Consider the following 26,289-nt stretch of genomic DNA (forward strand, 5'->3'; position numbering starts at 1 on the left):
ATGGGGAGCTGTGCTGTAGGGATTCCTCCTCCTGTGGTTCATCGCAGACCTCCGTACTGCAGAATTAGAAGCCCCTTGGCGAACCTTTCTCACTCACACAAACACACACTGACACACTCGTGTGAACCCTGCAGATGAGCAGATAAAAATCTATTTCCAAACAGAATTTGCATTAGATAAAGAAACGACAACAGTAAGCGTCTGTCATTAGTGTTACAAATACTAAGACTCAAGGATTTTATTGATTTTGAGATAAAAACAGATTGCTGAAACAGTATTTGAGCCATTCACAGTGGGTTTAAACATGAATTAATTTTGCATCATGTAAAATTAAAAGGTGAGACATGTAATCTAGTACAGCTAGTGTTCAGCATCCCTAATGATTTAGATTCCTCTTGACTTCATTAGCTGTATAACAACCCTGCTTGATGACAGGACCCAGTTGTAAAAGCTAGAATAATGAAATCATGTCCTGTGATTAGTTCATTTGAAGTAACGCGAGATAGAAACAAAAAGCAAGCCTGAGCATCTAATTACACTTAAAACAGTGTAGGAACTTGTATCAAACACATTTATTCGAGTGACTTGTTTAACAAAAAACGCACCTGTGACAAAAGCTAGTGTACACATACCGGTATGGAGAGGCAAAAACTATTTACAACATGAAGAGCATGTGCTCTGGCACAAAACCACATTTGCATATCATTTGCTTTGTTAAAGTGGACCCATTATCCTGTTCCAGTGGTGACTGCTCAAACTAAACATCATCAGAGTTTCAAATCATGAGTGCAGTGAACATACGGGTAACCACTGCGAGGCTGAGGTATCAAACTGCTTTAAACACTTAATTTGAGGCAGATTTTTTTTCCCGGCTCTCTATGATTTCACTCTAAGCAGATATCCTTAATACGGTCATTCAGCTATGCAGGCCTGTGACTGAAGCCCCTCCTACTTGCTGTTCAAATCTTTTGTTCATGCGGCGGCAGCCAATCAAAAGAAAGCGAGCCCAAAAACAATACTGCTTCAGGCGGCACTGAGGCTCAGTATAAGATAAACAGGGATTCTTTTGGATGGGAAATCATGCAGAGCCACTCTGGTTGGGTCCAAGAATACAAACATGGAGGTGGCAATTTAGGGGGAAATTTAGGCAAGGTGAGGTTACATAAAATAAATAAAAATGTAAAAATAAAATAAAATCAGGAAATCCTCAAATGGTATTATGTGGTCCTTTTAACTGTATGGCACTCAGTGTTACTTCCTGTATACGGCAACCTCCTCCTCCTACGTGCAAGGCTTAAACAAACAAGTTGTCATTAAAGGCAGAATGACTTGAGGGTAAACCAGTGGGTGAACCAAAGCTTTAACTTATTAGTAAAGAATAAAATTAAATGGCTCAGTGACTCAGACAGCATACAACATTGAGAACATAAACTGGAACCCAACACATTGTGTTTAAAGAAAAAACAAAAGAACAGTTATCCTCTTTGGCAAAACTGGAAAATACAACCTGGCTTACCCAAACAGTAAAGGCAACAGCAATAACCCCTACATCTGGATGTAGCGTTTTCAGTGGGAGAAACATTTTCGTCAATCGGTGACTTCTTCAGTCTCAGCTGACCAACAACAACTGATCAAAAACCATGGTCTTTGGTTGGGGAAACCTGCACTCAGCTGAGACTGAAGAAGTCACTTGGGATAAGTGACGAAAAAATGTTTCTCCCACTGAAAACGCTACATCCAGATGAACAGAATCAACTTTTTGGGAATTACTTACCTGGATGACTGAGCATGATAAGACATTTTAAGCAACAGGAAGAAGAGAGTCATAGCTAAGCTGAGTGACCTAGCTCCCACTTCTTTCCACACTCATTTGTGTTGACTGTAGCCACTAAGATACACAATATGTGGGCGACACCAAGGGATTTATGATATTAACACACAAACAATATTATTAGCAGCAGCAATAGAGTCTTAATTAGCCCCGTATATCAAAGACAACACAAAACACTTCCATGTTAAAGGTTAGGAATGGATCGTCAGCTTCATCATGATATTCAGTCAGACGGACACCGTGAAGGCACTCTTCAGATGAGCGGAAGATGAAGAAATCAGAAGGAAAGCACCAAAATGGAAGTCTGTGAGCCACTTTTTCCTTTTTTTAAATCCTTCTGCTCAACAACCCATCATGCTGTCTTTGTTATTCACAGTGTTTCGTGACCTCGAGTTAAAAAGGGATGACGCACTGTTAGCGTTGTACCTAGTCCAGGGAGACAACTTGTGATAAAGACTTAAGAGGCACAGTATTAGTTCTGCAGCAAATCCAGTGACGCCGGCCATCACGAGTCCTCGCTGGCCCGTTTGCGAGACTGGTCACCTCTGGAAAACAAGCACAAGACCCAAGTTAAAGCAGATGTGACTCAGTCTTCATTTGATGCTAAAGACTCTGGAAAACTGACCGTGGGAATCCATTCATGGAGAGCTCCATCTGTAGTTTCTGGTCATGAGCAGCGTAGTCTTGCAGCAGAGACTCTACAGCAGGAGGGTTAATCTGGGGGATAAACCCGGAGAAGAGATCTGGGGCGAGCTGGGCCCACTCTGAGAGAGGAAACCAAAATCAAAAATTAATTAATTAATTAAAAAAAAAAAAATTCTGTGAATAAGAGGAGTGTGAGATAAATAATTTATCTAAAATCACCTGGTCGGAGGCTGTAGAGGCCCTTAACCACACTAGCCATTGTTGAGGGTTGCACTTCAAAGGGCATGGACCGAGCTTTAATGAGCAGAGCTGAAAAGAACGAGCACAATGGACAAGATGGTGTCAACTGACTTGACCAAAGGGAGGATTTTTATTTATTTAATTTCCCCTTTTTGTGACTTTGCATCACATCGTGATTAATCAGAGCAAAGCGCATGAGATGAAGCGGTACACTCACGCATCAGTGTGTTCACGTGTTTTTCTGCGACGTGATCAGCGAACAGCTTCATCAGATCCTCTCTGAGGTCTCGGTTCAGTTTGGACTCAATGTAGAACTTGTTCTGAAAAGAGAAGCGTGTGCAAACATAAATTTAAGTAACAAACTAACACAAAACTACACTTCCCTGCATGGGATTTGCCAAATATTTGATTAAAAAGGGGGGAAAAAAGCTGATAAGTGGTACCTACCAAGTACATAAAGACGGGGACTATACACTGAAGAGAAGCTATATATTGTGTCAGTGCAATGTTGAAATTTTCAATGAAGTTCTCGAGTGGGCTAGCCTGCAAAACATTGCAAAAAGAGTTAGTTTTTTAGTTTCTGCATGTGCTGTACGATTACATCTTGCATTTGGGTTTGCTTACTTGTAGATGGGCAGAAACCTGCTGCAAGTGACCTGTTATTTTTGATGTCAGATCATTGTAGAGCAGCTCAGAGTGCTGCTGACAAACACACTTGTAGACATAACTAGGAAAACAAAAGACAGGCATTTGAGGTTATATTAAAATTCTCAGTTAATCACATGGTAATATATATATATGGCGCTTCTTATGGCAACAGAAATCATAATCTGAGGGGGGGGGGGGGGGGGGTGTCTAGTTCAGAGGGGTGTTTATTCAACATCCCTTTACTTGTGCTGTCTCACCTGTATATCTGTGCATAAGAAACCGAGATGTGGTCTGTGGGATTCTGAATCAGCAGACGGTCAACTGCCTTTTCCAGGTTTGGCCAGTGGTTTTTCCGGTAGTCCTCCACTGCCATTGCATTCAGAACTGTGTGAAGAGAGGGGAGCTGAATTAAGCCTTCATGTCAGACCGAACAGAAGCCAAAAGCATCACTCTCCACATACATTACTAACATAATCGGAGGCCGAGCTGCGTTGAGACCGTGAGCTCTCGGGCCCTGCTTCGAGTGAACTTACGGAACTTGGAAGTCGAGTCGAGGGCGAATTTTCCCTCGGAAGCAGCTCCCGGAGCGGTGCTGTCAGTCTCGCTGACTTCGCTGCTCTCGCTGCCTGTATCCGAGTCCATGAACTTTGACCCGCCGGTTGCACCGGACCACAGTTTCCCTTGTCGAGTACCCGCTTCTCCAACCGGCACCGTCGCACAGACGGGCTGCGGGACCGTCGATATCTCCGACAGCTGGCTGCTAAGATACGTGCGGACTTTATTACTGCCGCTCGCGCGGTAGTTGTGGTTATGGTCGTCTTTTACGTCCAAACTGTCATCTTCCATAGCCTCCATTTTCACTGGTCCGGTGAACCGAAGCACTGCGTCGCTAGATGAACATTTCAGACAACAATTAAAGATGAAGACAAAAACTGTCAGGCGTCTCCGGCGGAGTCCATCACCGTTTTCCTTTTAAGTTTTACGACACGCCGTATTACAGGGCAGCTGAAAGGATGTTGGGAAATGTAGTTCCGAGGTTTTAGGGCTATATAATGTTCCTTGGCTTTCTATACGTGAATTTGCGGCTAGCTAAACAATGTGATAAGCCGAGTGACAACTAAAATGCTTAATAAAACACATTTAAAACTAGGTACCATAATACGCATGCGCAAGCCCCCGATGCGGTCCACCAAATTTGATGTTGAAATTGGACCCCACCGTCTCACCAAACTTCAAGAGCTCACGTGACTCAGGAACTAGCCGGATGAAACACTAGGTGGCGCTGTGTTAATGTCTGACGATACTGATATTGACACCAATCAGATGCGTTTGCAATAATAGAAATGAGAGGTCAGAAAATTTTTCTTTCCTATATTTTTTACTGAGAACTCCATGAGAAATAACAACTAGAATGATGTAAAAATGTTCCTTCTTAAAACGTAAACAAAACATTACCTTGTCAATGGCATGTGAATTATGTTGGTGTAGACATGTATCCAACACAGTGGCTCAATTATGTCTATATACCAACACTTTGCAGGCAGCAGACTCCTTAATGCTCAATGAAAAGTGACACAGGCAACAAAACCAGGTTTATAAGGAGGACAAAAAGTGCCATTTTCAATGTGAATATATTCCTAAGGCTTATTATTACAACTCAGTATACCTTTGTACAGATAAAAACCATCATCTACCCTTTGATGAGTATGTCTCACATCAGAGTATAAAAATAAGAGGCTTGACCATAAAAAGTAGCTGCCACATGTCAGAAGGAACACCTTGTCGATAGTTATATATTTTTTCCCAAATTTTAAATGACAGATTAAACATACAAAGCTTATGACAATGAAGGAGAGTGTTGATAAAGTGTTCTTTGGTCTAAAATTAAAGAGTACTGTCACTTTTCCACCAATGACCCTTATGAAAAGGCAGAACTGAACTTTCTATATTGCAGTTAGTGCGTTCAAGTAAACCATCAGAAGATTTATGTATGTGTCTGAAACTCATAGTACCCACCATTTATCAGCTGCTGGCTTACAAACTGATGTTTCTAATGGTAGCATGAACCAGCTCTAAAAAGTATTATTAGACCACAGGTGATGTCGTTGTATGGACCGAAAATAACATTTGGAACATTTGCCTGTAGTCACTGCAATGTAGAAATTAAAGCTTAATCTAAATTAAAGTAATAATTCAATTTCTGAAAATGTGAATGCAAAATCAGAAAAGAACATGGAAAGTAAACATAAGAAAAAAAAACCCCACAGTACTCTATTTAGTAAGTAGTATACAGTGTGTAGTTTCAGACACATGTGCATGTGACCAAACAGGGCAGAGAAAGAAAGAAGAGGGAAAAAAAACCTGCTGCATATTCACACAAAGTTGCCACACAACTTCAACTTTATGAAAAACGAGAGCAGGGTTTCCACCAGAATACTGACAGCCCAGAGGCCCGCTGAACACTAAACATGTTTGAATGTATTTACATTTACTTTCAATCTATGAAAGAGCAGCTACAGCTGTTCAGTTTGTTAGCCCAAAAATACACACACTCAGAAGAGTTATAACAGGGAATCCTGAAAGTAAAAAATGAACAGGTGAACTGTGATAAACTAATACTCTTTTTTTGATTTGTGTAGCTAACAGCCAAGACTTTTTCGTCTAATTTAATGCTCTTCCACTCATACAGCCTATTATTTACTACCTACTTATGGTTTGAAAAGCGAGAAAGACTGGATTATTTGCTACCAAACAGAATAAATCTCCTTTGACCACTGGGTCTAACAACATTTCTGGAGGAAACCCTGAATATTAAGGATGAAGAGTCAAAAATATATGAAACTTATATGTATATATTTATATATATCTATAAAAAGACAATTAGTGCTTTGTTGACTGGGTAATTTACATTTAAAGGTGTGTGGTACTCTCAGTCTTTTCAGAATTATTGTCTGTCTGCACACTTGACGTGGCCTCAGTGGCTACAGTGTGCTGTACTATGTCTTTGAGGCATGTTTCTCCATCCACTGCTGGTACTACGTCGGCATCCTCCGGCTCGCTGTCGTCTTCCTCCCCTTCAGCACAGCATTCAGAGTCCTCGCTGTCACTCCCGCAGGAGCTCGACGTCTCATCTTCAGAGTCAGAATAAACCTCTGCCCCGTGGAAGATATAGTGATTTGGTGGTTGAAACAGGTATTGGCCTGCTGTGGAAAACAAAAGAGGATCAGTGAGCTTTGCACACCTATCTGGGATCTGTTCATTGTTTATGACAGTTGTATGGAGGGAGAAAAAAAAAAAACTGCTGAGCAAAGGGACACACAACATGTCTTTGCACGATTTTGTCACACATCCAAAATCAATTTATTTGTTACATTAAAGCAGCTTTGCTTGTTTACCGTGGTCTAAATCTTACCCTCAAGGCGTTTGCTGATTGGAGTTCTGTTAACTCGACTCATCCAGCAACGTCTACGAAATTCAAGGTTGGAGGTTTGACTCTTTCGTTCGGGTGCCTCCTCTTTTGGCGCACCTTCTGCTGCTTTCTCTGGAGATTCAGTGCTCTCCGTTGGACACTGAGCATTTGGACAAGGCTCTAGAGGTGTAACATTATTATCAGCAGTCTCTGTGACATTCAGACTTTCTGTCTCCTCCGAAGGCATATTTACAGAGTTTGTAGTGTGCCGCTTCTGCTCCTCCTGAGTCGCATCACTCGAAGCAGACAAGGCCTCGCTTGGTGGCTGTTCTGGTAACCGAGGGGGTTTCTCTGTGATCTCAGTTAATCTTACAGTGTTGTAGCAGAGCTGCTCAAAGTCTCCACCCAATCGATGACAGAGCTCGTTGATAATGACGTCACAGTCCCCGAGTAGCTCCACGTCAAAGTTCAGATGAGGCAGCTGCTCCCGATTGATCAGGACCTGAGGCACTTCATGAGGAATGGAGTCTGGATAGAGAGGAAAAACAAATATTCGGTGTTTGAATGACATGCAAAGCATACAGAAACATATCGGTTAGTATGTTTAATGTTACAGACACTAAAAGTGAATCCGTTTCGATAAAACATACTTGGGATGAGGGCAACCGGTCGGACTTTAAGCGAAGAGCCAATGACAATCAAGAGATCCACCTCATCTTTATCCTGTTTCATGGCTCTGTGAAACATTTCTGGAAGGTTCTCTCCAAAGAAGACAATGTCTGGTTTCATGATTGCCAGAGGGATATCTGGACACCGTGGACAATGAGGGACAACCTGATGGATGAATTTAATGTATTATTTATTTACTACAGCGCCACTAAACACCATCCAAATTTTATGGGGTGGGCAATCACTCACAGCAATAACAAGGCAATCTTTCTGGAATATTTTAAACAGTCAGCTATGTTATGGGTTGTTTGGGAGGTAAAACTAAAAAGGGTATTATCAGCTTTTGATGTCCATGTGGTTTCCCTTGTTTACAAGTAATTACGTAGATATTTGAGACCCCTAACAGCAAATATATACAGATAAATCCTTATACTTATTAAAGAGGTTTTTCACACGATGTTTCTACATGCAATCTGTATCTGCATTATTGGCCTTGGTGATGGTGCAACATCCAACAGTGTCTGCAAAAAAGTGGTATCCTGGATTAGATTGCAGTGAACACATACCTGGTTAAAGATGTCTTCCCTTATAGCCTCACAGTCCACTTTGTGCTTACAGACGAGACAGGATGCAGTTGCAAATGACCCTAAAATATAATTGACATTGAATTACTGGGGAAGAACTATAAAAAAAACAAATAACGAAATAAGCAAGAGGGATCAATCACATGCACCACTCACCGTGACACTGGATAATCCGCTGAACCCCAGCCACTTGTTCCAGTGTATCAATGTTTTGCGTATAATTGCGCAGCAGCTTTCTTTGCTTATCTAGCATAGATATAAATCTATGACAGGGAGAAGGTTCAAACTGCCCAGGGTAGATCTCCTGTAATATAAAATTATGCATTCAGTACTTGTGAAGAAAATGCAAACATTGCTATAGTCATATGCCCCCACCATGGCTTTTCTGGACCATATTTAAACACTTAATAACTGTTTATATTTCATGCCTCATAGCATGGTTTGAATATATTTGATAATAATAAATCAGTGATCAATCTTTAAAACCTTTTTTTAAACCTTTTTCAGAGTGCAGTATTAACTGACTTAGAACACAATATATATACAAAATGCTTAATGCAAACTAGTCTGTGCATTCAAAGCAGTGCTAGGAAACCTGGCATGTGTGGGACTTCCACATCAGTTTCTCACACTCACTGAAATGGCAGCTCAGGTCCTTTTGCAATGTTATGACCCAACCCATCTTATGAGATCTGTTTTAATCTCTATTAGCAAATACATACAGTACTTTATTCGGAGTACTTAATTGCAATTTTATTCATGTAGCACATTTATTAATATGTAAACACAATGTGCTTAAGAGAGAAGATAAAAACATTAAATGCTGTGTAAGTTTACAAGACACACCCACACAGCTATTGAACTTTAAGCAATTTTTTCAACCAGGAAAAGTATTGCTGTGAGGCAACAGTGCTACCCACTGTACCACAATATACTACTGTATATGGACCACCTTCCCACCCTATTACAGATATTGTGTCTATGATAAGGGACCCTCTGACTTCTGTATAGCCTCTGTTATTTTGTGGATCTTATTTGATCACTCCTGTGTTCTTTTACTATTTCACTGTTTGGAGAATTCCCCACGATCCTTTAAATTTCCCGTCCCTGCAGGGGCCTGATCAAATCTGGTGGGAACACAAACAGTTCTTGTGATAAAATTTTAAGTTACTTTAGGAAAATTAAACAATTTCAAGCTAAAAGACATACAGGGAGTGCAGAATTATTAGGCAAATGAGTATTTTGTCCACATCATCCTCTTCATGCATGTTGTCTTACTCCAAGCTGTATAGGCTCGAAAGCCTACTACCAATTAAGCATATTAGGTGATGTGCATCTCTGTAATGAGAAGGGGTGTGGTCTAATGACATCAACACCCTATATCAGGTGTGCATAATTATTAGGCAACATCCTTTCCTTTGGCAAAATGGGTCAAAAGAAGGACTTGACAGGCTCAGAAAAGTCAAAAATAGTGAGATATCTTGCAGAGGGATGCAGCAGTCTCAAAATTGCAAAGCTTCTGAAGCGTGATCATCGAACAATCAAGCGTTTCATTCAAAATAGTCAACAGAGTCGCAAGAAGCGTGTGGAAAAACCAAGGCGCAAAATAACTGCCCATGAACTGAGAAAAGTCAAGCGTGCAGCTGCCAAGATGCCACTTGCCACCAGTTTGGCCATATTTCAGAGCTGCAACATCACTGGAGTGCCCAAAAGCACAAGGTGTGCAATACTCAGAGACATGGCCAAGGTAAGAAAGGCTGAAAGACGACCACCACTGAACAAGACACACAAGCTGAAACGTCAAGACTGGGCCAAGAAATATCTCAAGACTGGTTTTTCTAAGGTTTTATGGACTGATGAAATGAGAGTGAGTCTTGATGGGCCAGATGGATGGGCCCGTGGCTGGATTGGTAAAGGGCAGAGAGCTCCAGTCCGACGCCAGCAAGGTGGAGGTGGAGTACTGGTTTGGGCTGGTATCATCAAAGATGAGCTTGTGGGGCCTTTTCGGGTTGAGGATGGAGTCAAGCTCAACTCCCAGTCCTACTGCCAGTTTCTGGAAGACACCTTCTTCAAGCAGTGGTACAGGAAGAAGTCTGCATCCTTCAAGAAAAACATGATTTTCATGCAGGACAATGCTCCATCACACGCGTCCAAGTACTCCACAGCGTGGCTGGCAAGAAAGGGTATAAAAGAAGAAAAACTAATGACATGGCCTCTTTGTTCACCTGATCTGAACCCCATTGAGAACCTGTGGTCCATCATCAAATGTGAGATTTACAAGGAGGGAAAACAGTACACCTCTCTGAACAGTGTCTGGGAGGCTGTGGTTGCTGCTGCACGCAATGTTGATGGTGAACAGATCAAAACACTGACAGAATCCATAGATGGCAGGCTTTTGAGTGTCCTTGCAAAGAAAGGTGGCTATATTGGTCGCTGATTTGTTTTTGTTTTGTTTTTGAATGTCAGAAATGTATATTTGTGAATGTGGAGATGTTATATTGGTTTCACTGGTGAAAATAAATAATTGAAATGGGTATATATTTGTTTTTTGTTAAATTGCCTAATAATTATGCACAGTAATAGTCACCTGCACACACAGATATCCCCCTAAAATAGCTCAAACTAAAAACAAACTAAAAACTACTTCCAAAAACATTCAGCTTTGATATTAATGAGTTTTTTGGGTTCATTGAGAACATGGTTGTTGTTCAATAATAAAATTATTCCTCAAAAATACAACTTGCCTAAAAATTCTGCACTCCCTGTATATGTTTTTTTTTTTCTTAACTGTTGCCAAATGTCAAAATGGGTCAAATTTAACTGAACATTATGTTATGTTTTAAGTTAACTTAAAAAACAGGTTCTGATTCTCCATTTAAAAGTTGGTGTAAACATGGGGGTGTGGGGCACCGTATTAAACAACATTACAAAATTTAACAGGAACTCATAAGCGGCTTACATTTAAGTAGTTTCCCTTTCAAAATGACCCTTTCACAGAATGAAAGTGCACAATCCACTAGTCATGTAGACCTTGCAATGGTCTACATGAAGAGATTTATGGTTTGGATTAAGATTAATAATTCTTTGTTAGAGAGCATTCAAATTGTTATTCTATTGTTCATGTAAAACCAACCTTAGCAAACTTAAAAAACGGTCTAGGGTCCCGTCTGAAGTACTCAATGTCAAACATAGCTTGAGGATCTGGAAGATCTGGAAAATCTACAGCAAGCCGTGCATAAATTCCATCTCTGGAGCGGAAGTCTGGTATTCCACATGAAACTGAAACCTACAACAAATAAAATAAAAATAATAAGGAAATGCAATGAACACTAGTACTGAAAATCGAATTTACACAGTAGAGCTACATGATAAAGTAAAAAATGCATACCCCAGCACCAGTCAGCACTAGTATCCTTTTACTTTCATGTAGTAGCCTGACTACATCTTCTAAGGTATTAATATCTTTCCGCTTCTTTCTTTTTGGAGGCTCTGAGATGTTGATGATGATCTGCCACAATGTCATGTCATCTAAATCTGGTGGGAGTACAGTCTCGGGCAGCAAATCCCTCAGGATGGCCCTTGGATCTGTCTCTCTAATGTGCTGCTGGATGAAACTGTAGGAACCTGCGAGCAAGAACATAACATCTCAGTATGGCTGGATTTCAAAAATTGTACACACATACTTGTACAATGCAAACAATTATTATGTGGTTTAAATATATACATACACACTAAATACATATTATAAGTGGCGTAATCTAAGATATTGTAGTTTATTAATGATCTGATTATCTTAGTTACCTATTTGCGGTTGAGGAGTCCAGTCGCTGGAGCTTGCATGTGAGGACCTGTCATCGTCTTCAGTGATGTGCTCCGGAGTGACAGCCAAACCGTTAGAGGGAAGATCATCGTGCCCAAGAAAATCTAAGTACAGACATGGAGAAAATTAACTAAATAAGACTAGATATAAGTCGCGACTCTCTTTAATAACTGCTACGACCCGTTACAAAAGTAAATCGGTGAACGCAGTCTCTCAAAGTCAACTTTCAACCGGCTAACAAACGCTAAGTTGCTCTCAAAGTTTTGCGTGGTTATGAAAAAGTTAAATGGACAAATTTGTGCTGGCAGGATCACTGATAGAGTTCTACTTCCGTTTAGCGAAATATAATTTAGTGGAAAAGTTCCCGTTTTCAGGAGTACACAGTTCTCGACACCCACACAGCATTACTGTATTTAACATTAGCAAAGTTAACTGTTTCACATGGAGCCAGTTAGCTCACCGGTTAAGTTGGCAAAGAGAATTTTTCTCACTGTAAGTCACTTAAATACTCAAAGTTTTTCTCTTTTTATACCTGGACTGTCCTCGGTTGCGCCAAAGACAGTGGTGTCGTCCAGTTTCCCAACTGGCTTGTGAGGGTCGGAGAGCAATACTTCCAGTCCATTGTTGTCTCCGCCTAGCGCTGCCGGGGCCTGTTCTACCGCCATCACCGGCTTAGCTTCCTTCTCCGCGGGCTGCGCACAATTCAACGCCGCCTCCCAGCTCTCAGTTGCCGCGGAGACGCACGAGAACTGGTCCGCTTCGACGGCTTTTAGTCCATAGTTAGTTCCTGGACTGATTTTCGAAATCTTAGCCGGAGGTTCCCCCGTATCGGAGGCGCCCGAAAGGGCCGTTTTGAGACTGTTCTCTCCGTCCGCCATCTTCAGCCCGCAGAGCCGCTGAGCAGGAGCCTTCCTCTCGGACAGCTGGCTCATTTGCATAGCACACGTGACTCGTTCTCCACCAGTAGTCACGAGCGAAACGCCCCCCTCTACGTCGCTGACATTATACCATAACAAATATTGTTGCCTTCAAGTGCTGTCGGATGATTTCTAATCATAGGTTAGCCCTCACGAATCTTTCAAGCCTTTCGGTGATGTGTTTCGCGTAAATATAAACGATTTTATATTGACGTGCAGCCGTTGAAAGCTTAATTAATGCCCCAGTTACAAATCTGTCATTTTCTTTTTTCGTTGCCACACAAGCCTTAAGTATGTGAAAGAAATTTAGTTTTACTACATAAAAATATAACATTTTTAATTTCCTAAAGCTACCATTGCCTTTGTTTCTTAGCCAGATGAATAAATGAATTTTCTAGTAAGCAGGACCATTATCAAGACCCTTGAATGCATCGTACGTCATACGGTAAAAAGGGGCAGCTGGGCTCTCCCAACAACTCAGGAGAGATCTCCCTTGACAATTTTAACAGTTTAATAATCCCTGAAATCTAACGCTAGCTGACAAAACCATACTAAGACAAACTTTGCTAACAGTTAGTAGTTAGCTAGTTGGTTATAGTAAGTGAGTGAGAGGGGGGACCCTTTGGCAACCCTTTAACTGATCAGCTGTGATCACGTTCAGCAGCATTTGTGGTCCGCCATACGTGCTTCTCCGACAGATTTTTATGGAGGCTGTTTTGAGCTGTAAACCTGAGGATTTGGAGGATTACTACGGGTTACTGGGATGTGATGAACTGTCATCGGTAAGTTCTCGTCAGTGGGTTTAAGGCTCAGACTATTTCCTGGGTTGCTGAACGGATATAGTCTCGATCTATAAGTCAGTAATTATTTGGGTCAATAGCCTATACGCTGCTGAGTCAAAAAATGTGAAAATAAAAATGTATGTGTGCCTCAGATTAGGCTGAACCAACAGAGACCTGTTGATGTGAAACTAGTCGTGCGTCATCCAGTGTCTGCCAGCCAGCATTTAAATTCATTTGTGTATAACTAGATTAGATATGCAATCAGTGTGATTTTTTAATGTATCTTACTAAAACAAATCTTTGATTATCAACATCAACACACATATCCACCGTGGTCTTGTGATCGCCAATTTTCACTCAATATATTACTCAGCAATCAGCAACACTCATAGACTGGCAGAGCTGAGGGTCTCAAATAGTCAATAACACGGTCAAGATAACATAGATCTTATTGATTAGATCACATCAGACTATGAGGTTTGTTTTGTTTTGTTCTCTTGCAGACTGAACAGATTCTCAATGAATACAAGATTCGAGCCTTGGCATGTCATCCAGACAAACACCTCGACAGCCCAAGAGCAGGTAATGCACACACACCACTAATTGTGTGTGAGTCATATTTCATATAACCTTTTTTTCATAGCCCGAAGCAATAAAGTATTACAAAGTGTGCTATTACCCCTTCATTACCTCTTCATTCACACTTTTCTTACATAGTTAATGTCTGTTTCTGATGTCTTAACTTCAAAGCAAATAATGCTAATAGAGCGGATGCTTACAGCTGTATACAGTAAATTGCTTTATTAAATTCTAAATTTTATATTAAAACCGTTTTTTCTGTTGTGAAAGTGGCAGATTTCCAGAAGCTGCAGGAAGCCAAAGAGGTTTTATGCGATGAAACCAAAAGGAAAAACTATGATCTTTGGAAAAGAAGCGGAGTTACGATCCCATTCCATGACTGGCAGGCCTTGAACGACTCAGTGAAAACTGTACGTAATGTCCTCTCTTTAGATTCTTAAAAACACTGTGCAACCATTGACACTTAAAAAGCCTGCTAATTTGTTTACAGTCAATGCACTGGGCTGTGAGAAATAAGAAGGAACCAATGTTGGAGGGCTCCAAACCAGAAGACCCCATCACGTCACAAGCAGAGAGCTTTCACTGTGAGCAGCAGGAAACGGGGAAATCTTCGTGTGAAAGCACGGCATACTCGGGTAACTGAAATTTATTCCAATTCTTTAAAGCAAGATGTTGCTGGAGAGCAATACATAACAACACACAAAATACAAGTAAGGAAGTGGTCAGTGCCATAGGATCCTTATTTTTGAAAGTCAGACATGAGAAAAGTTTAATTGATACCAGTATGATAGACATGATTTGGTGTATTTTCAATCTAATTTCATTGCAGAGAGGCAATGGATATTCAGAACAGCTGCTCAAGAGCTTCTCTGCTCTTATATTAAGCTGATGGAATATAAAAGTAGGAGCTCTTTAGTGCTCATATTAAAGAGGGGCTGCACGCCCACCCAATGTTTTGTGAGGTTTTGCACTTTGCACTTCAAAGCTACCACTTTAAAGCACTGATTTCATTTTATTTTGGTTATAATTTCAGGTTCAGCAATTATTCACAACTTGGCTGTGAGACCATGTTAGTAGTTTCCTCTTAGCTAGTTTTTAGCTTCAGTGTTCAGGGCTGACACTTTCCTGTAGCCCTGAGGACTGATGCAGTTTTCCTGAGATTCTACAGAAGCTCGCTGTGGATTCCTTTTTCCTTTATAATACTGCCACAAAATGTTTCAAATATTTGCCGCTAAAGAGCACTGTAAGGACTTTGTTCTGAAACTAATTTTTAAAGTTAGAAGTCAGTCATAACCTCTGAGATAAACACTTGCAAGTCAGTATTACTATAGCTGAAACACAGCTATGATTATAGACTTTCCTCCACGAGCATCAGTACAGCTTACCGGATACTCAAGCCGAGTACACAACAGGCTTGAGTACTCAGTGAAGGATCTGAACTGTTCCTCATGTGAATTTCTTCTAGAGTAAACAGTAGCTGTTTAAAAAGTACTGAACTGCATAAAGGGAAGTGAAGTGACTTTTTCTTATCATTGCTGCAGGTGATTTCTGCCATCGACGCTTCCGCTGGGCTGGTGACTCTCCATCTAATCTGCTGCGGAAATTCCGAAATTATGAAATCTGAATATATTAAAACTTTCATGTTGTCCAAGTGTTGCTAGACTTGGGACCATTTTATTGTAATGCCAGCTTTTATAGAGTATGTTTAGTTGTTGTGCAGCTGTGACATCAGTAACTGTCTCACTGTGTTTACTCTTGCCTAATAATTGGTGGGACTGTTGCAAAGCTAACTGTCAGGTGTATGTTACGTTTGGCTAAATTCTTTATTATTAATATTATTTTTCTTCCGTGGTGTGTACCTTCCCTACAGTTTGTTGTAGAGACACATATTCTGGCACCAAATTGCTTCCTCATTTTATTTCTGTCATGTTTGAATTATTTAATGTGTCCTCACTAATAGCTCCTCATTCAGGTGAATGGGAAAAGAGAGCCAGAAAAATGTTACTTCAGCCATCATTTTACCACTGAATCATATAAAAATTTGTCTTTTTTCTAACAATGTCTTCCTCAATGTCTACCAGATGTATACTTTTTGATCTGGCGGCATTTGAGTGAGACGAGTTCCATCTCACCGCCCAATAGACTTATATGAAGCCTACAGGCAGTCTATTGGGCAGTGAGATGGAATACATATATATGTATCTCTATCAGTAACATACAGTGGAGGCATGATTGTGCGTGATATTATTGTTTGCTGTAATGTATTGTGTTTGTATTAGTATTATTCTTTGACTTCTTCAGCTTTGTTTGAGACCAAACTAATTCTTTGAATTGAAACCTTAAGTTTTCCACAATTGTGCTTTAGTACAGCATGTTCACCCTTTATCAGAAGGAAGTCACAACATGTGGTCTATAGCTAAATATAATATGTTATTTTGTAAAGATATGAAATCACTTATTGTTTAGTTTGTTTTAACTGCACGGTCAGAAGAAATATATTTTAAATGTTCAGTAGCAAAACATATGAAGTGAACAGAGGTTTCAAATCTTTAAAGTTAATATAGCTAATATAAATATAGTTAAATATCGCAAATAAAATAAACAATAATAACAAAAAATTAAGATTACCTATAAAAGTAGCTGTTAAAAATAGCAGGCTACAGAATTTTTTTGTTCCTATAATGAAAAACACAAAGGCTGAGTTTCTGTAACACAGATTTAGCTTTGAGCACAAACCTTTTAAGGGAACTTGCTGACACAGTCTCTTCCACAATCCGCCCATGCTTTCATGTTGTTTACACCAAGTTCTAACCCTACAATTCAAATGTCTTAGCAGAAATCGACTCATTAGACCAAGCAACATTTTTCCAAGCCCTTGTTGTCCAAATCTGGCAGATTTTGCAGTGTCTTAGTTTCTTGTTCTTGGCTGACAGGAGTGGGACACGGTGTGGTCTTCTGCTGCTGTAGCCTATCTGGTTTAAGGTTTGACATAATGTGCATTCATGGATGTTCTTCTGCAAACCTTGGTTGTGATGAGTTATTATTTGAGTTAGTGTTGCTTTCCTATCAGATCCAGTATTTATATGCCTAAATACTCTGAGATTCTGCCATGTGATTAGGTGATGATATTTTCATTACTGAGTGACTGGTGAGTGTATTTATGAGACATTTCATCATAAATAAAATGATGGCATGACAACCCAATGCTTGTAATGCAAGTGACCTTCTTTTATTTGTATCACTGACTATTATTCATGTAGCGGACTGTAAGCAAAGAAGAGGAAATATATTAAAATCTAAACAATAAAAAAAAAAAGTTTCCGAATGCTGTCATATTTACTGGTGGTTATCTACTGGTGAGTTAATCCAAGTTATCAAGATGTGTTAAGTAATCAGTCCAGTTTCCAGTTCATAGGCTAGGCTTGAGCTTATTTTACTTTATAAAGAAGGTTACATTATATGGAAAAAGTTATGTCAATACCAAGTAAATTACTATGATTTATTGGCCTATTACAGAGTATTGGCCTATTACAGAGTACATAGACATTTGCTCATGTACATAGATATGTGGAATAAACAATGGGGTTTTATTAGTGCTGGAAATTTAGAAAGAAAAAAGAAATAATATTTCCTGGAGTCTTTCACATTCAATGAATCCTTCTAATTGGCTATCCGGGGAACCTTTTGTTTTTTCAGGGAACGACTTACTAACGTTCCTAAAGAGGAATTAAAAGAACCAAAGGAAGACCTTTTATAACAGTACCCGGTTTTCACCGCTTGATAGCGCTGTGTTACTCGTGACGTCACTTTTGTGAAAGATAAAAGCCCGAGGAGTACTTCTCTTTCTCGCCGGGTGCGGTGGCGCGCGCCTGTAATCCAAGCTACCGGGAGGCTGAGGCTGGCGGATCGTTTGAGCTCAGGAGCTCTGAGCTGCAGCGGACTATGCCGATCGGGTGTCCGCACTAAGTTCGGTATCGATATGGTGCTCCTGGGGGAGCTCGGGACCACCAGGTCGCCTAAGGAGGGGTGCACCGGCCCAGGTCGGAAACGGAGCAGGTCAAAGCCCCCGTGCCGCTCAGTAGTGGGATCGCGCCTGTGAATAGACGCTGTAGTGCAGCCTGAGTAATACAGCGGGACCCAGTCTTTTTATACTCTTTCCCCTCTCCACAGAAATATACACACAGCACACACACTCACACATCACGTTTTTACAGCTTATAAAAGCGTCAAACACGGTCTCTCTGTCCTCTCGTTCCATTGAAAACCACCGCTGTTTCTTGGTCCAACAGCGCCTCCAACTGGAGGGGAGTAGCAATGACCATCACTGCAAATTCAAAGAGACGGTGAACTTTTTTTTTCTTTCAGTGATTGACTTTGATGAACACGCAGGACTGGACTGGGACAAAAAAAAATCAGCCCGGGCATTTTGACTAGAGAACAGCCCACCAGGAATTACAGGAAAAGCCATAAAGCCTCTGAATGAAAACAAATGCTGTTGTGACAGTGATGTACGCTGTCCTGTTGGTATATATGTGTCAATCTAATAAACTTAAACCTACACCATCCTCCCTATTCTGGTATTTTAAACAGTACTTACCGGAAATATCAAACAACCTAATCAATAATTACATATACCTAACTAGCAGAGTTGCCAACTCCCAGCAAAAATAGGGAACCGCCCCCCACCCTCCGCCTAATGATGCTTAATCAACGTAATCGACTTTAATTTATTGCCAGGGTAAAACAAATGCACAGAAACCAATTATTTTTCTACAGTAAATAAATAGATTCAACATCTTTCCGCAACAGAATTGCAGACTGCACACATGGTACCTTCCCAAAGGAAAAAGTACTATAGCTTATTAGGGCATATATTAGACTTAATATTTACTATATACAATAATGAATTTTTATATATTTTTACATGAGATGACCACTTTGGTTGTAAGATTCGGTTGTATTTATTAAAACCTAGACATTTTAAATGAGTAACTGTGTGTTGACTGTGTGTTGAGCAGCACCTTTACGGCTGCTGTTGGCTGCTATCTGCAGCAGTTTCCTGATGACGTCAGGTGTGTAAACCTTAAAGTCTGCGTAAACGAGGGCGCCTCTTGCCGGGTGCGGTGGCGCGCGCCTGTAATCCAAGCTACCGGGAGGCTGAGGCTGGCGGATCGTTTGAGCTCAGGAGCTCTGAGCTGCAGCGGACTATGCCGATCGGGTGTCCGCACTAAGTTCGGTATCGATATGGTGCTCCTGGGGGAGCTCGGGACCACCAGGTCGCCCAAGGAGGGGTGCACCGGCCCAGGTCGGAAACGGAGCAGGTCAAAGCCCCCGTGCCGCTCAGTAGTGGGATCGCGCCTGTGAATAGACGCTGTAGTGCAGCCTGAGTAATACAGCGGGACCCAGTCTTTTTATACTCTTTCTCCTCTCCACAGAAATATACACACAGCACACACACTCACACATCACGTTTTTACAGCTTATAAAAGCGTCAAACACGGTCTCTCTGTCCTCTCGTTCCATTGAAAACCACCGCTGTTTCTTGGTCCAACAGCGCCTCCAACTGGAGGGGAGTAGCAATGACCATCACTGCAAATTCAAAGAGACGGTGAACTTTTTTTTTCTTTCAGTGATTGACTTTGATGAACACGCAGGACTGGACTGGGACAAAAAAAATCAGCCCGGGCATTTTGACTAGAGAACAGCCCACCAGGAATTATAGGAAAAGCCATAAAGCCTCTGAATGAAAACAAATGCTGTTGTGACAGTGATGTACGCTGTCCTGTTGGTATATATGTGTCAATCTAATAAACTTAAACCTACACCATCCTCCCTATTCTGGTATTTTAAACAGTACTTACCGGAAATATCAAACAACCTAATCAATAATTACATATACCTAACTAGCAGAGTTGCCAACTCCCAGCAAAAATAGGGAACCGCCCCCCACCCTCCGCCTAATGATGCTTAATCAACGTAATCGACTTTAATTTATTGCCAGGGTAAAACAAATGCACAGAAACCAATTATTTTTCTACAGTAAATAAATAGATTCAACATCTTTCCGCAACAGAATTGCAGACTGCACACATGGTACCTTCCCAAAGGAAAAAGTACTATAGCTTATTAGGGCATATATTAGACTTAATATTTACTATATACAATAATGAATTTTTATATATTTTTACATGAGATGACCACTTTGGTTGTAAGATTCGGTTGTATTTATTAAAACCTAGACATTTTAAATGAGTAGGGGAGATCGGGGATAGTTGTAACATTTTTGACATTTCTGTCTGTAAATTGAAGCTCTTTTAAGGTAGTGGATTCAAAATGTAATGCAAAGTATTTACATGTCTCTGCTATTAAATAGTGCAGCTATTTTCTCTGCAGCACAATTACCCATTGCATGGTATGGTCTCAAACACAAAGAGTGAAATGTTACAATTAACCCCATAGTCTGGGTTAGTTGTAACATATCCCGGGGTGAAATGTAACACAATGAAATAAGGGTACTAACAAAATATTAACATGTAATCTTTGTTTATTCAACACATGAATGCACTTAGAGCCATTTATGTAGCTGTGTGTGTGTGACAGAATGCAGAAATCTAGCTTTTGAACATATTCCAACCCCCCAAAAAAGACAAATTCTGGAATTTTCTGCAACTGAATATTTCATTAATTTTGATTGGTCTTCCTTGAGTTTGGCCTCATTGGCTCAGTGGGCATTATAACCTACAACTCTTGCACCAATTTTGAACATAACAATGAAGCTGAAAAAATGTAGTTGTTCACCAGCATCGCAATTCCATTACTTTTTATCATGGCTTACCTTGGTGTGGTTTGCAAAGTGCTTCAGAAAGATGAGGAAATCTGTTTCTTGCACCCATCCTGATTTATTTCCACTACCAGTACTTCCTACTGGTCCATCTCTGACACAGTGGTCTGCATAATGTATGTGTGGGAACACAAACAGTGGAGGAATTGTGTTGCCAATGGCATTAACCACATATACAAATGCGACCAGTGAACCTCTCTCTGCTGATGTCGTTGCCCCAACTTGTTTAATATAAGTTAAAGTAATAGTGTGGCAACTTGTAACATTTGCATTGTTACAACTAACCCAGACTGTTGCTGTTACAACTGACCCAGACTCCTATAGCCATGAACTAGCTAACATTACAGCCAACGGCTAAAACATTAGCACTAAAGACCTACACAGAATATATCCCCATAGACATACAAATAACACAATTTAAGTTTGATGAGTTTAACTGCAAAGCAGATAATGCTATTAGAAATTGAAATAAAGTAGAAAAACTTACTTTTTGGCATACAAATTACTTTTTTTCGTGTTAAATTGTCTGTGTTTGACAAAATGTGCTGATTTTTCACATGTGATAGCAGAGCTGAATTGGGCATGCACAGGATGAGTCGCATCATTTGAAACTTAGCCCTGATTGGAGAAATTGGAAGTGTTACAACTGACCCACGTTACAACTATCCCCGGTCTCCCCTAACTGTGTGTTGACTGTGTGTTGAGCAGCACCTTTACGGCTGCTGTTGGCTGCTATCTGCAGCAGTTTCCTGATGACGTCAGGTGTGTAAACCTTAAAGTCTGCGTAAACGAGGGCGCCTCTTGCCGGGTGCGGTGGCGCGCGCCTGTAATCCAAGCTACCGGGAGGCTGAGGCTGGCGGATCGTTTGAGCTCAGGAGCTCTGAGCTGCAGCGGACTATGCCGATCGGGTGTCCGCACTAAGTTCGGTATCGATATGGTGCTCCTGGGGGAGCTCGGGACCACCAGGTCGCCTAAGGAGGGGTGCACCGGCCCAGGTCGGAAACGGAGCAGGTCAAAGCCCCCGTGCCGCTCAGTAGTGGGATCGCGCCTGTGAATAGACGCTGTAGTGCAGCCTGAGTAATACAGCGGGACCCAGTCTTTTTATACTCTTTCTCCTCTCCACAGAAATATACACACACTCACACATCACGTTTTTACAGCTTATAAAAGCGTCAAACACGGTCTCTCTGTCCTCTCGTTCCATTGAAAACCACCGCTGTTTGTTGGTCCAACAGCGCCTCCAACTGGAGGGGAGTAGCAATGACCATCACTGCAAATTCAAAGAGACGGTGAACTTTTTTTTTCTTTCAGTGATTGACTTTGATGAACACGCAGGACTGGACTGGGACAAAAAAAATCAGCCCGGGCATTTTGACTAGAGAACAGCCCACCAGGAATTACAGGAAAAGCCATAAAGCCTCTGAATGAAAACAAATGCTGTTGTGACAGTGATGTGTGCTGTCCTGTTGGTATATATGTATCAATCTAATAAACTTAAACCTACACCATCCTCCCTATTCTGGTATTTTAAACAGTACTTACCGGAAATATCAAACAACCTAATCAATAATTACATATACCTAACTAGCAGAGTTGCCAACTCCCAGCAAAAATAGGGAACCGCCCCCCACCCTCCGCCTAATGATGCTTAATCAACGTAATCGACTTTAATTTATTGCCAGGGTAAAACAAATGCACAGAAACCAATTATTTTTCTACAGTAAATAAATAGATTCAACATCTTTCCGCAACAGAATTGCAGACTGCACACATGGTACCTTCCCAAAGGAAAAAGTACTATAGCTTATTAGGGCATATATTAGACTTAATATTTACTATATACAATAATGAATTTTTATATATTTTTACATGAGATGACCACTTTGGTTGTAAGATTCGGTTGTATTTATTAAAACCTAGACATTTTAAATGAGTAACTGTGTGTTGACTGTGTGTTGAGCAGCACCTTTACGGCTGCTGTTGGCTGCTATCTGCAGCAGTTTCCTGATGACGTCAGGTGTGTAAACCTTAAAGTCTGCTTAAACGAGGGCGCCTCTTGCCGGGTGCGGTGGCGCGCGCCTGTAATCCAAGCTACCGGGAGGCTGAGGCTGGCGGATCGTTTGAGCTCAGGAGCTCTGAGCTGCAGCGGACTATGCCGATCGGGTGTCCGCACTAAGTTCGGTATCGATATGGTGCTCCTGGGGGAGCTCGGGACCACCAGGTCGCCTAAGGAGGGGTGCACCGGCCCAGGTCGGAAACGGAGCAGGTCAAAGCCCCCGTGCCGCTCAGTAGTGGGATCGCGCCTGTGAATAGACGCTGTAGTGCAGCCTGAGTAATACAGCGGGACCCAGTCTTTTTACGCTCTTTCTCCTCATATATACTCACACATCACGTTTTTACAGCTTGTAACACCTTCTTTTTCTTGTCATCACCATGTGAGCCAGCATGTGAGTATTGATGTTTGTTGGTCCATCACCGCCTCCATCTGGATCACAGGAGAAAAATAAAAGAAACAACGTTTCAACAAGTTTCTTCTTTCTCCACTGCAGAGTACCTCTGTCAGCATTTTTCTCTTTCTTTCTGCTGGTCTATATTTATTCGAGCACAGTGGTAAAAGGATTTAAAATACCACACCTCATAGGGAAATATAGCACATTTTTACAAATAGAACAGAATAGAAAAATCCTTTAATTGTCCCACAAGGGGAAATTTGATTGTAACAGCAGCAAAAAAGACCGTCTGTTTGTTGAGTTTGTTTGAGTTTGTTTTCACCCTCAAATGAGCTGACTGCTTCTGCTCTACAAAAAAACACACAATATATATATATATATTTTTTTACAGAAACACATATTTACATCATGGACAATGTACAAAAACAGAGTACTGTACAGTTATTAAGATCGAAGTACAGATGAAAGTGGAAAACCCAGGTTTTATTGCGCAAACAGAGCAGGGTACTGGAAGATGTTTAAATAATTAAGAATATTTAGAAAATGTACAGATTGTGCATTGTATCTGTGCATCAAAAGGTAAATGTAACTTCCAATATGTCAGTATATATAAACTGAGAAAAAATAATGTGCAAGTTATAACAGTAGTAGTTGTTCAGTTGATTAGTGCAAATTACAGCGCTGATGTAAACACCTATGTGTGTTGGGAGCAAACCTTATGTACATAAGATTTTAATTTTTATCTTTTATGTTTGTTTAAGTGTAAGTCTGAGGTCCGTGGGAGCACTGCAATTTCAAATGCCCGTGTATGGTTTGTACATTTGGTTTTTGAGTTTGATGGTTCCTTCTTCCCTTGTAATTGCACGGAAATGTAAACTAAATAACTACAATAACAGGTGCTATCTTAAAGTGTTTTTTTTTTTTTGTTGCTGTTTTTTTACATAACAAAAATGAAACTACGTTTTTCTATAATAAAGTATACAGCGGTGTTTACCACCCGTAGAGCGTGCCTCCCACTGCTGAATCTGATTGGTCGGATCAGCTGCGCTTCTGCTCATTGGCCCGCGCACCCGTCACTCAGGCGGTTGTAGTGGGGTCATTTCAGTCCGGTTTATAGCAGAGTCAGGTCATTCACTGTACTTGAAAAAGGCACTATAATGGCGGGACGTCTTCTTCTCCGAGCTTGTACAACAACACTGCAGCTGAGGAGCGGCGTGCTGGCCCCGCTGCACCGTTCAATGGCCACAGTGAGAGGTAGGACTCCGTATTTACGACAGGAGACGTGACTTCACAGGCCTCCGGAGTGCGTTACAGCCACAGCTGTCACCGCTCACTCGACTTAGTGCGAAAAGCGAAAGGCTGGTTATATTGGCAATTTTAGCGGCGTCTTTATTGTTTAGTTTGGTAGCTGACAAGTTAGTAACAAGGAGTTTGCAGTACGTGCTAGCTAGCTACCGCCAGTGTTTTATTTACAGCAAAAAGAAACACCTGTGTACATATTTATTTACAGAAGTAAAACATATTTGTGGGAGGCCTAAGTGCTTTGAGATACACAAAACCCCTACCTAAATACGACTATAAAGTACACCTTAAAAAAAATGAAGGTCATTTGGACTTTAGCGAGTGGAAAGGCCTTTGATAGACCCACCTCCTTTGGCAGACTCCGTTGGGCAGGTGCCAGCACCCTGATAGGGGACAGGAGTGTGTTATTGTGGGAGGCGTCCAATGCTGACGTGCAGGCTTGCCCGCACTCATTACAGAGTTTATTATAGTTCTGTATTTTCTAATTAGTTATAATTTTTATTTCGTTTTGAGCTTTTCTTTTTAATTTAGTTTAGTTTTTGTTCTTAGAAGACGTTTAGTGTTGGTTTCTGTGTTAGTTTTAGTCTTTTTAGTTATTAGTGTGCGGAGGCCATATGCAAGAGGTAAGATTTAAGCAAGTTATTATAGGCTTTTAATATAAAACTGATTTTTTTTTTTAAGCAGCTGAATCAAATACAGATTTTTTTTGTTTATTATTTGTATATATTATTATCATTTATTCATTTTTTTAATAGAAACCTTTTTGCTATTTAATTTTTCAGGCATACCAACAGATGAAGAACAGGCCACTGGGCTGGAGCGCCGTACCCTCCAGGCCCTCAAACAGGGAAAGGTAGGCTACTGTATACATATGATAATGAACCTGAACTGCACATAAGCTAATTTTTTTCTTTTTCCCGTTTACATCACAGGACCCTTACAGCATCCTGAAACCAAAGCACTATGCTGGTACCAAAGAAGACCCTCACATTGTGCCAGGCATTGGAACCAAGAGGCTGGTGGGATGTCTCTGTAAGTGATGCATAATGAATACAATTTCCCCTTTATGAATCTGTTTTACCAGTGTTAAAAACTTTTTTTTCTTTTTTAATTATAACTTTTTAAAAATCTTTGCAGGTGAGGAAGACAACACTGCTATTGTGTGGTTCTGGCTTCATGAGGGAGAGGCCCAGCGCTGTCCTTCCTGTGGTTCCCACTATAAGCTTGTCCATCACGAGTTGCCCCACTGATACCAAAACTAACACACAAAGCCCCCAAATTGGGCAACAACAGACAAGTGTATTTGCCTCCTTTAAGGCCATATTCTGCAGTGTGTGCACATCATTCAACTTGTACAGTTTATGATTAAATTGTGACTTGAAGTGGAATGTGTTGATGGGTATTTTCATGAGGGAACAGACAGTTAAAATATTAAAGGTTAATTTACTATATAAGCTGGAATTTAAAGGGGACCTATTATTCTGATTTCCAACATATTTTAATTCATCACAGCAGCTTTGTTTTTCTTATACTCTACCTTAATGCAGGCCCTCAGATTTCATCTCTCTGACT

At 40.8% G+C, this 26,289-nt stretch overlaps 4 protein-coding genes across 4 annotated transcripts; 2 read left to right on the forward strand and 2 right to left on the reverse strand.

The window, feature by feature from the left end:
- Positions 1-207: 207 nt before the first annotated feature.
- cacul1 (CDK2 associated cullin domain 1) lies at positions 208-4,580 on the reverse strand. The gene is made up of 8 exons (XM_082557878.1): positions 3,898-4,580; positions 3,622-3,748; positions 3,341-3,443; positions 3,164-3,259; positions 2,934-3,036; positions 2,696-2,785; positions 2,457-2,595; positions 208-2,376 (listed from the first exon to the last, which is right to left on the reverse strand). The coding sequence occupies exons 1-8, from the start codon at positions 4,217-4,219 to the stop codon at positions 2,337-2,339; spliced, it is 1,020 nt and encodes a 339-aa protein (XP_082414004.1). The 5' UTR covers positions 4,220-4,580; the 3' UTR covers positions 208-2,336.
- Positions 4,581-4,925: 345 nt separating this feature from the next.
- Positions 4,926-12,824, reverse strand: sirt1 (sirtuin 1). The gene is made up of 9 exons (XM_082558178.1): positions 12,379-12,824; positions 11,828-11,950; positions 11,415-11,650; positions 11,160-11,312; positions 8,183-8,330; positions 8,009-8,088; positions 7,424-7,607; positions 6,777-7,301; positions 4,926-6,567 (listed from the first exon to the last, which is right to left on the reverse strand). The coding sequence occupies exons 1-9, from the start codon at positions 12,782-12,784 to the stop codon at positions 6,275-6,277; spliced, it is 2,148 nt and encodes a 715-aa protein (XP_082414304.1). The 5' UTR covers positions 12,785-12,824; the 3' UTR covers positions 4,926-6,274.
- A 392-nt stretch (positions 12,825-13,216) lies between these two features.
- Positions 13,217-17,445, forward strand: dnajc12 (DnaJ (Hsp40) homolog, subfamily C, member 12). The gene is made up of 5 exons (XM_082558179.1): positions 13,217-13,545; positions 14,049-14,127; positions 14,395-14,534; positions 14,615-14,759; positions 15,666-17,445. The coding sequence occupies exons 1-5, from the start codon at positions 13,468-13,470 to the stop codon at positions 15,746-15,748; spliced, it is 525 nt and encodes a 174-aa protein (XP_082414305.1). The 5' UTR covers positions 13,217-13,467; the 3' UTR covers positions 15,749-17,445.
- Positions 17,446-24,472: 7,027 nt separating this feature from the next.
- cox5b2 (cytochrome c oxidase subunit 5B2) lies at positions 24,473-26,105 on the forward strand. Its single transcript, XM_082556591.1, has 4 exons — positions 24,473-24,669; positions 25,500-25,570; positions 25,650-25,749; positions 25,855-26,105. Exons 1-4 carry the CDS (start codon positions 24,573-24,575, stop codon positions 25,965-25,967), a joined length of 381 nt encoding a protein of 126 aa, XP_082412717.1. The 5' UTR covers positions 24,473-24,572; the 3' UTR covers positions 25,968-26,105.
- Positions 26,106-26,289: the final 184 nt, after the last annotated feature.

The sequence above is a fragment of the Aulonocara stuartgranti genome (genome assembly GCF_965226115.1).
Source record: "Aulonocara stuartgranti genome assembly, chromosome: 13".
NCBI lineage: Eukaryota > Metazoa > Chordata > Actinopteri > Cichliformes > Cichlidae > Aulonocara > Aulonocara stuartgranti.

Excerpts from the sequence above, each read along its gene's own strand:
- cacul1 (XM_082557878.1), bottom strand. The coding sequence starts at position 4,219 with ATGGAGGCTATGGAAGATGACAGTTTGGACGTAAAAGACGACCATAAC. Across the intron at positions 3,444-3,621 it reads TCTTATGCACAGATATACAG|TTATGTCTACAAGTGTGTTT; the intron begins GTGAGACAGCAC and ends TTGTTTTCCTAG. Across the intron at positions 3,260-3,340 it reads AGGTTTCTGCCCATCTACAA|GCTAGCCCACTCGAGAACTT; the intron begins GTAAGCAAACCC and ends AATGTTTTGCAG.
- sirt1 (XM_082558178.1), bottom strand. The coding sequence starts at position 12,784 with ATGCAAATGAGCCAGCTGTCCGAGAGGAAGGCTCCTGCTCAGCGGCTC. Across the intron at positions 11,651-11,827 it reads GACTCCTCAACCGCAAATAG|GTTCCTACAGTTTCATCCAG; the intron begins GTAACTAAGATA and ends TCTTGCTCGCAG. Across the intron at positions 8,331-11,159 it reads CGTTTTTTAAGTTTGCTAAG|GAGATCTACCCTGGGCAGTT; the intron begins GTTGGTTTTACA and ends TTTATATTACAG.
- dnajc12 (XM_082558179.1), top strand. The coding sequence starts at position 13,468 with ATGGAGGCTGTTTTGAGCTGTAAACCTGAGGATTTGGAGGATTACTAC. Across the intron at positions 13,546-14,048 it reads GATGTGATGAACTGTCATCG|ACTGAACAGATTCTCAATGA; the intron begins GTAAGTTCTCGT and ends GTTCTCTTGCAG. Across the intron at positions 14,535-14,614 it reads TGAACGACTCAGTGAAAACT|TCAATGCACTGGGCTGTGAG; the intron begins GTACGTAATGTC and ends ATTTGTTTACAG.
- cox5b2 (XM_082556591.1), top strand. The coding sequence starts at position 24,573 with ATGGCGGGACGTCTTCTTCTCCGAGCTTGTACAACAACACTGCAGCTG. Across the intron at positions 24,670-25,499 it reads TTCAATGGCCACAGTGAGAG|GCATACCAACAGATGAAGAA; the intron begins GTAGGACTCCGT and ends TTAATTTTTCAG. Across the intron at positions 25,750-25,854 it reads GAGGCTGGTGGGATGTCTCT|GTGAGGAAGACAACACTGCT; the intron begins GTAAGTGATGCA and ends AAATCTTTGCAG.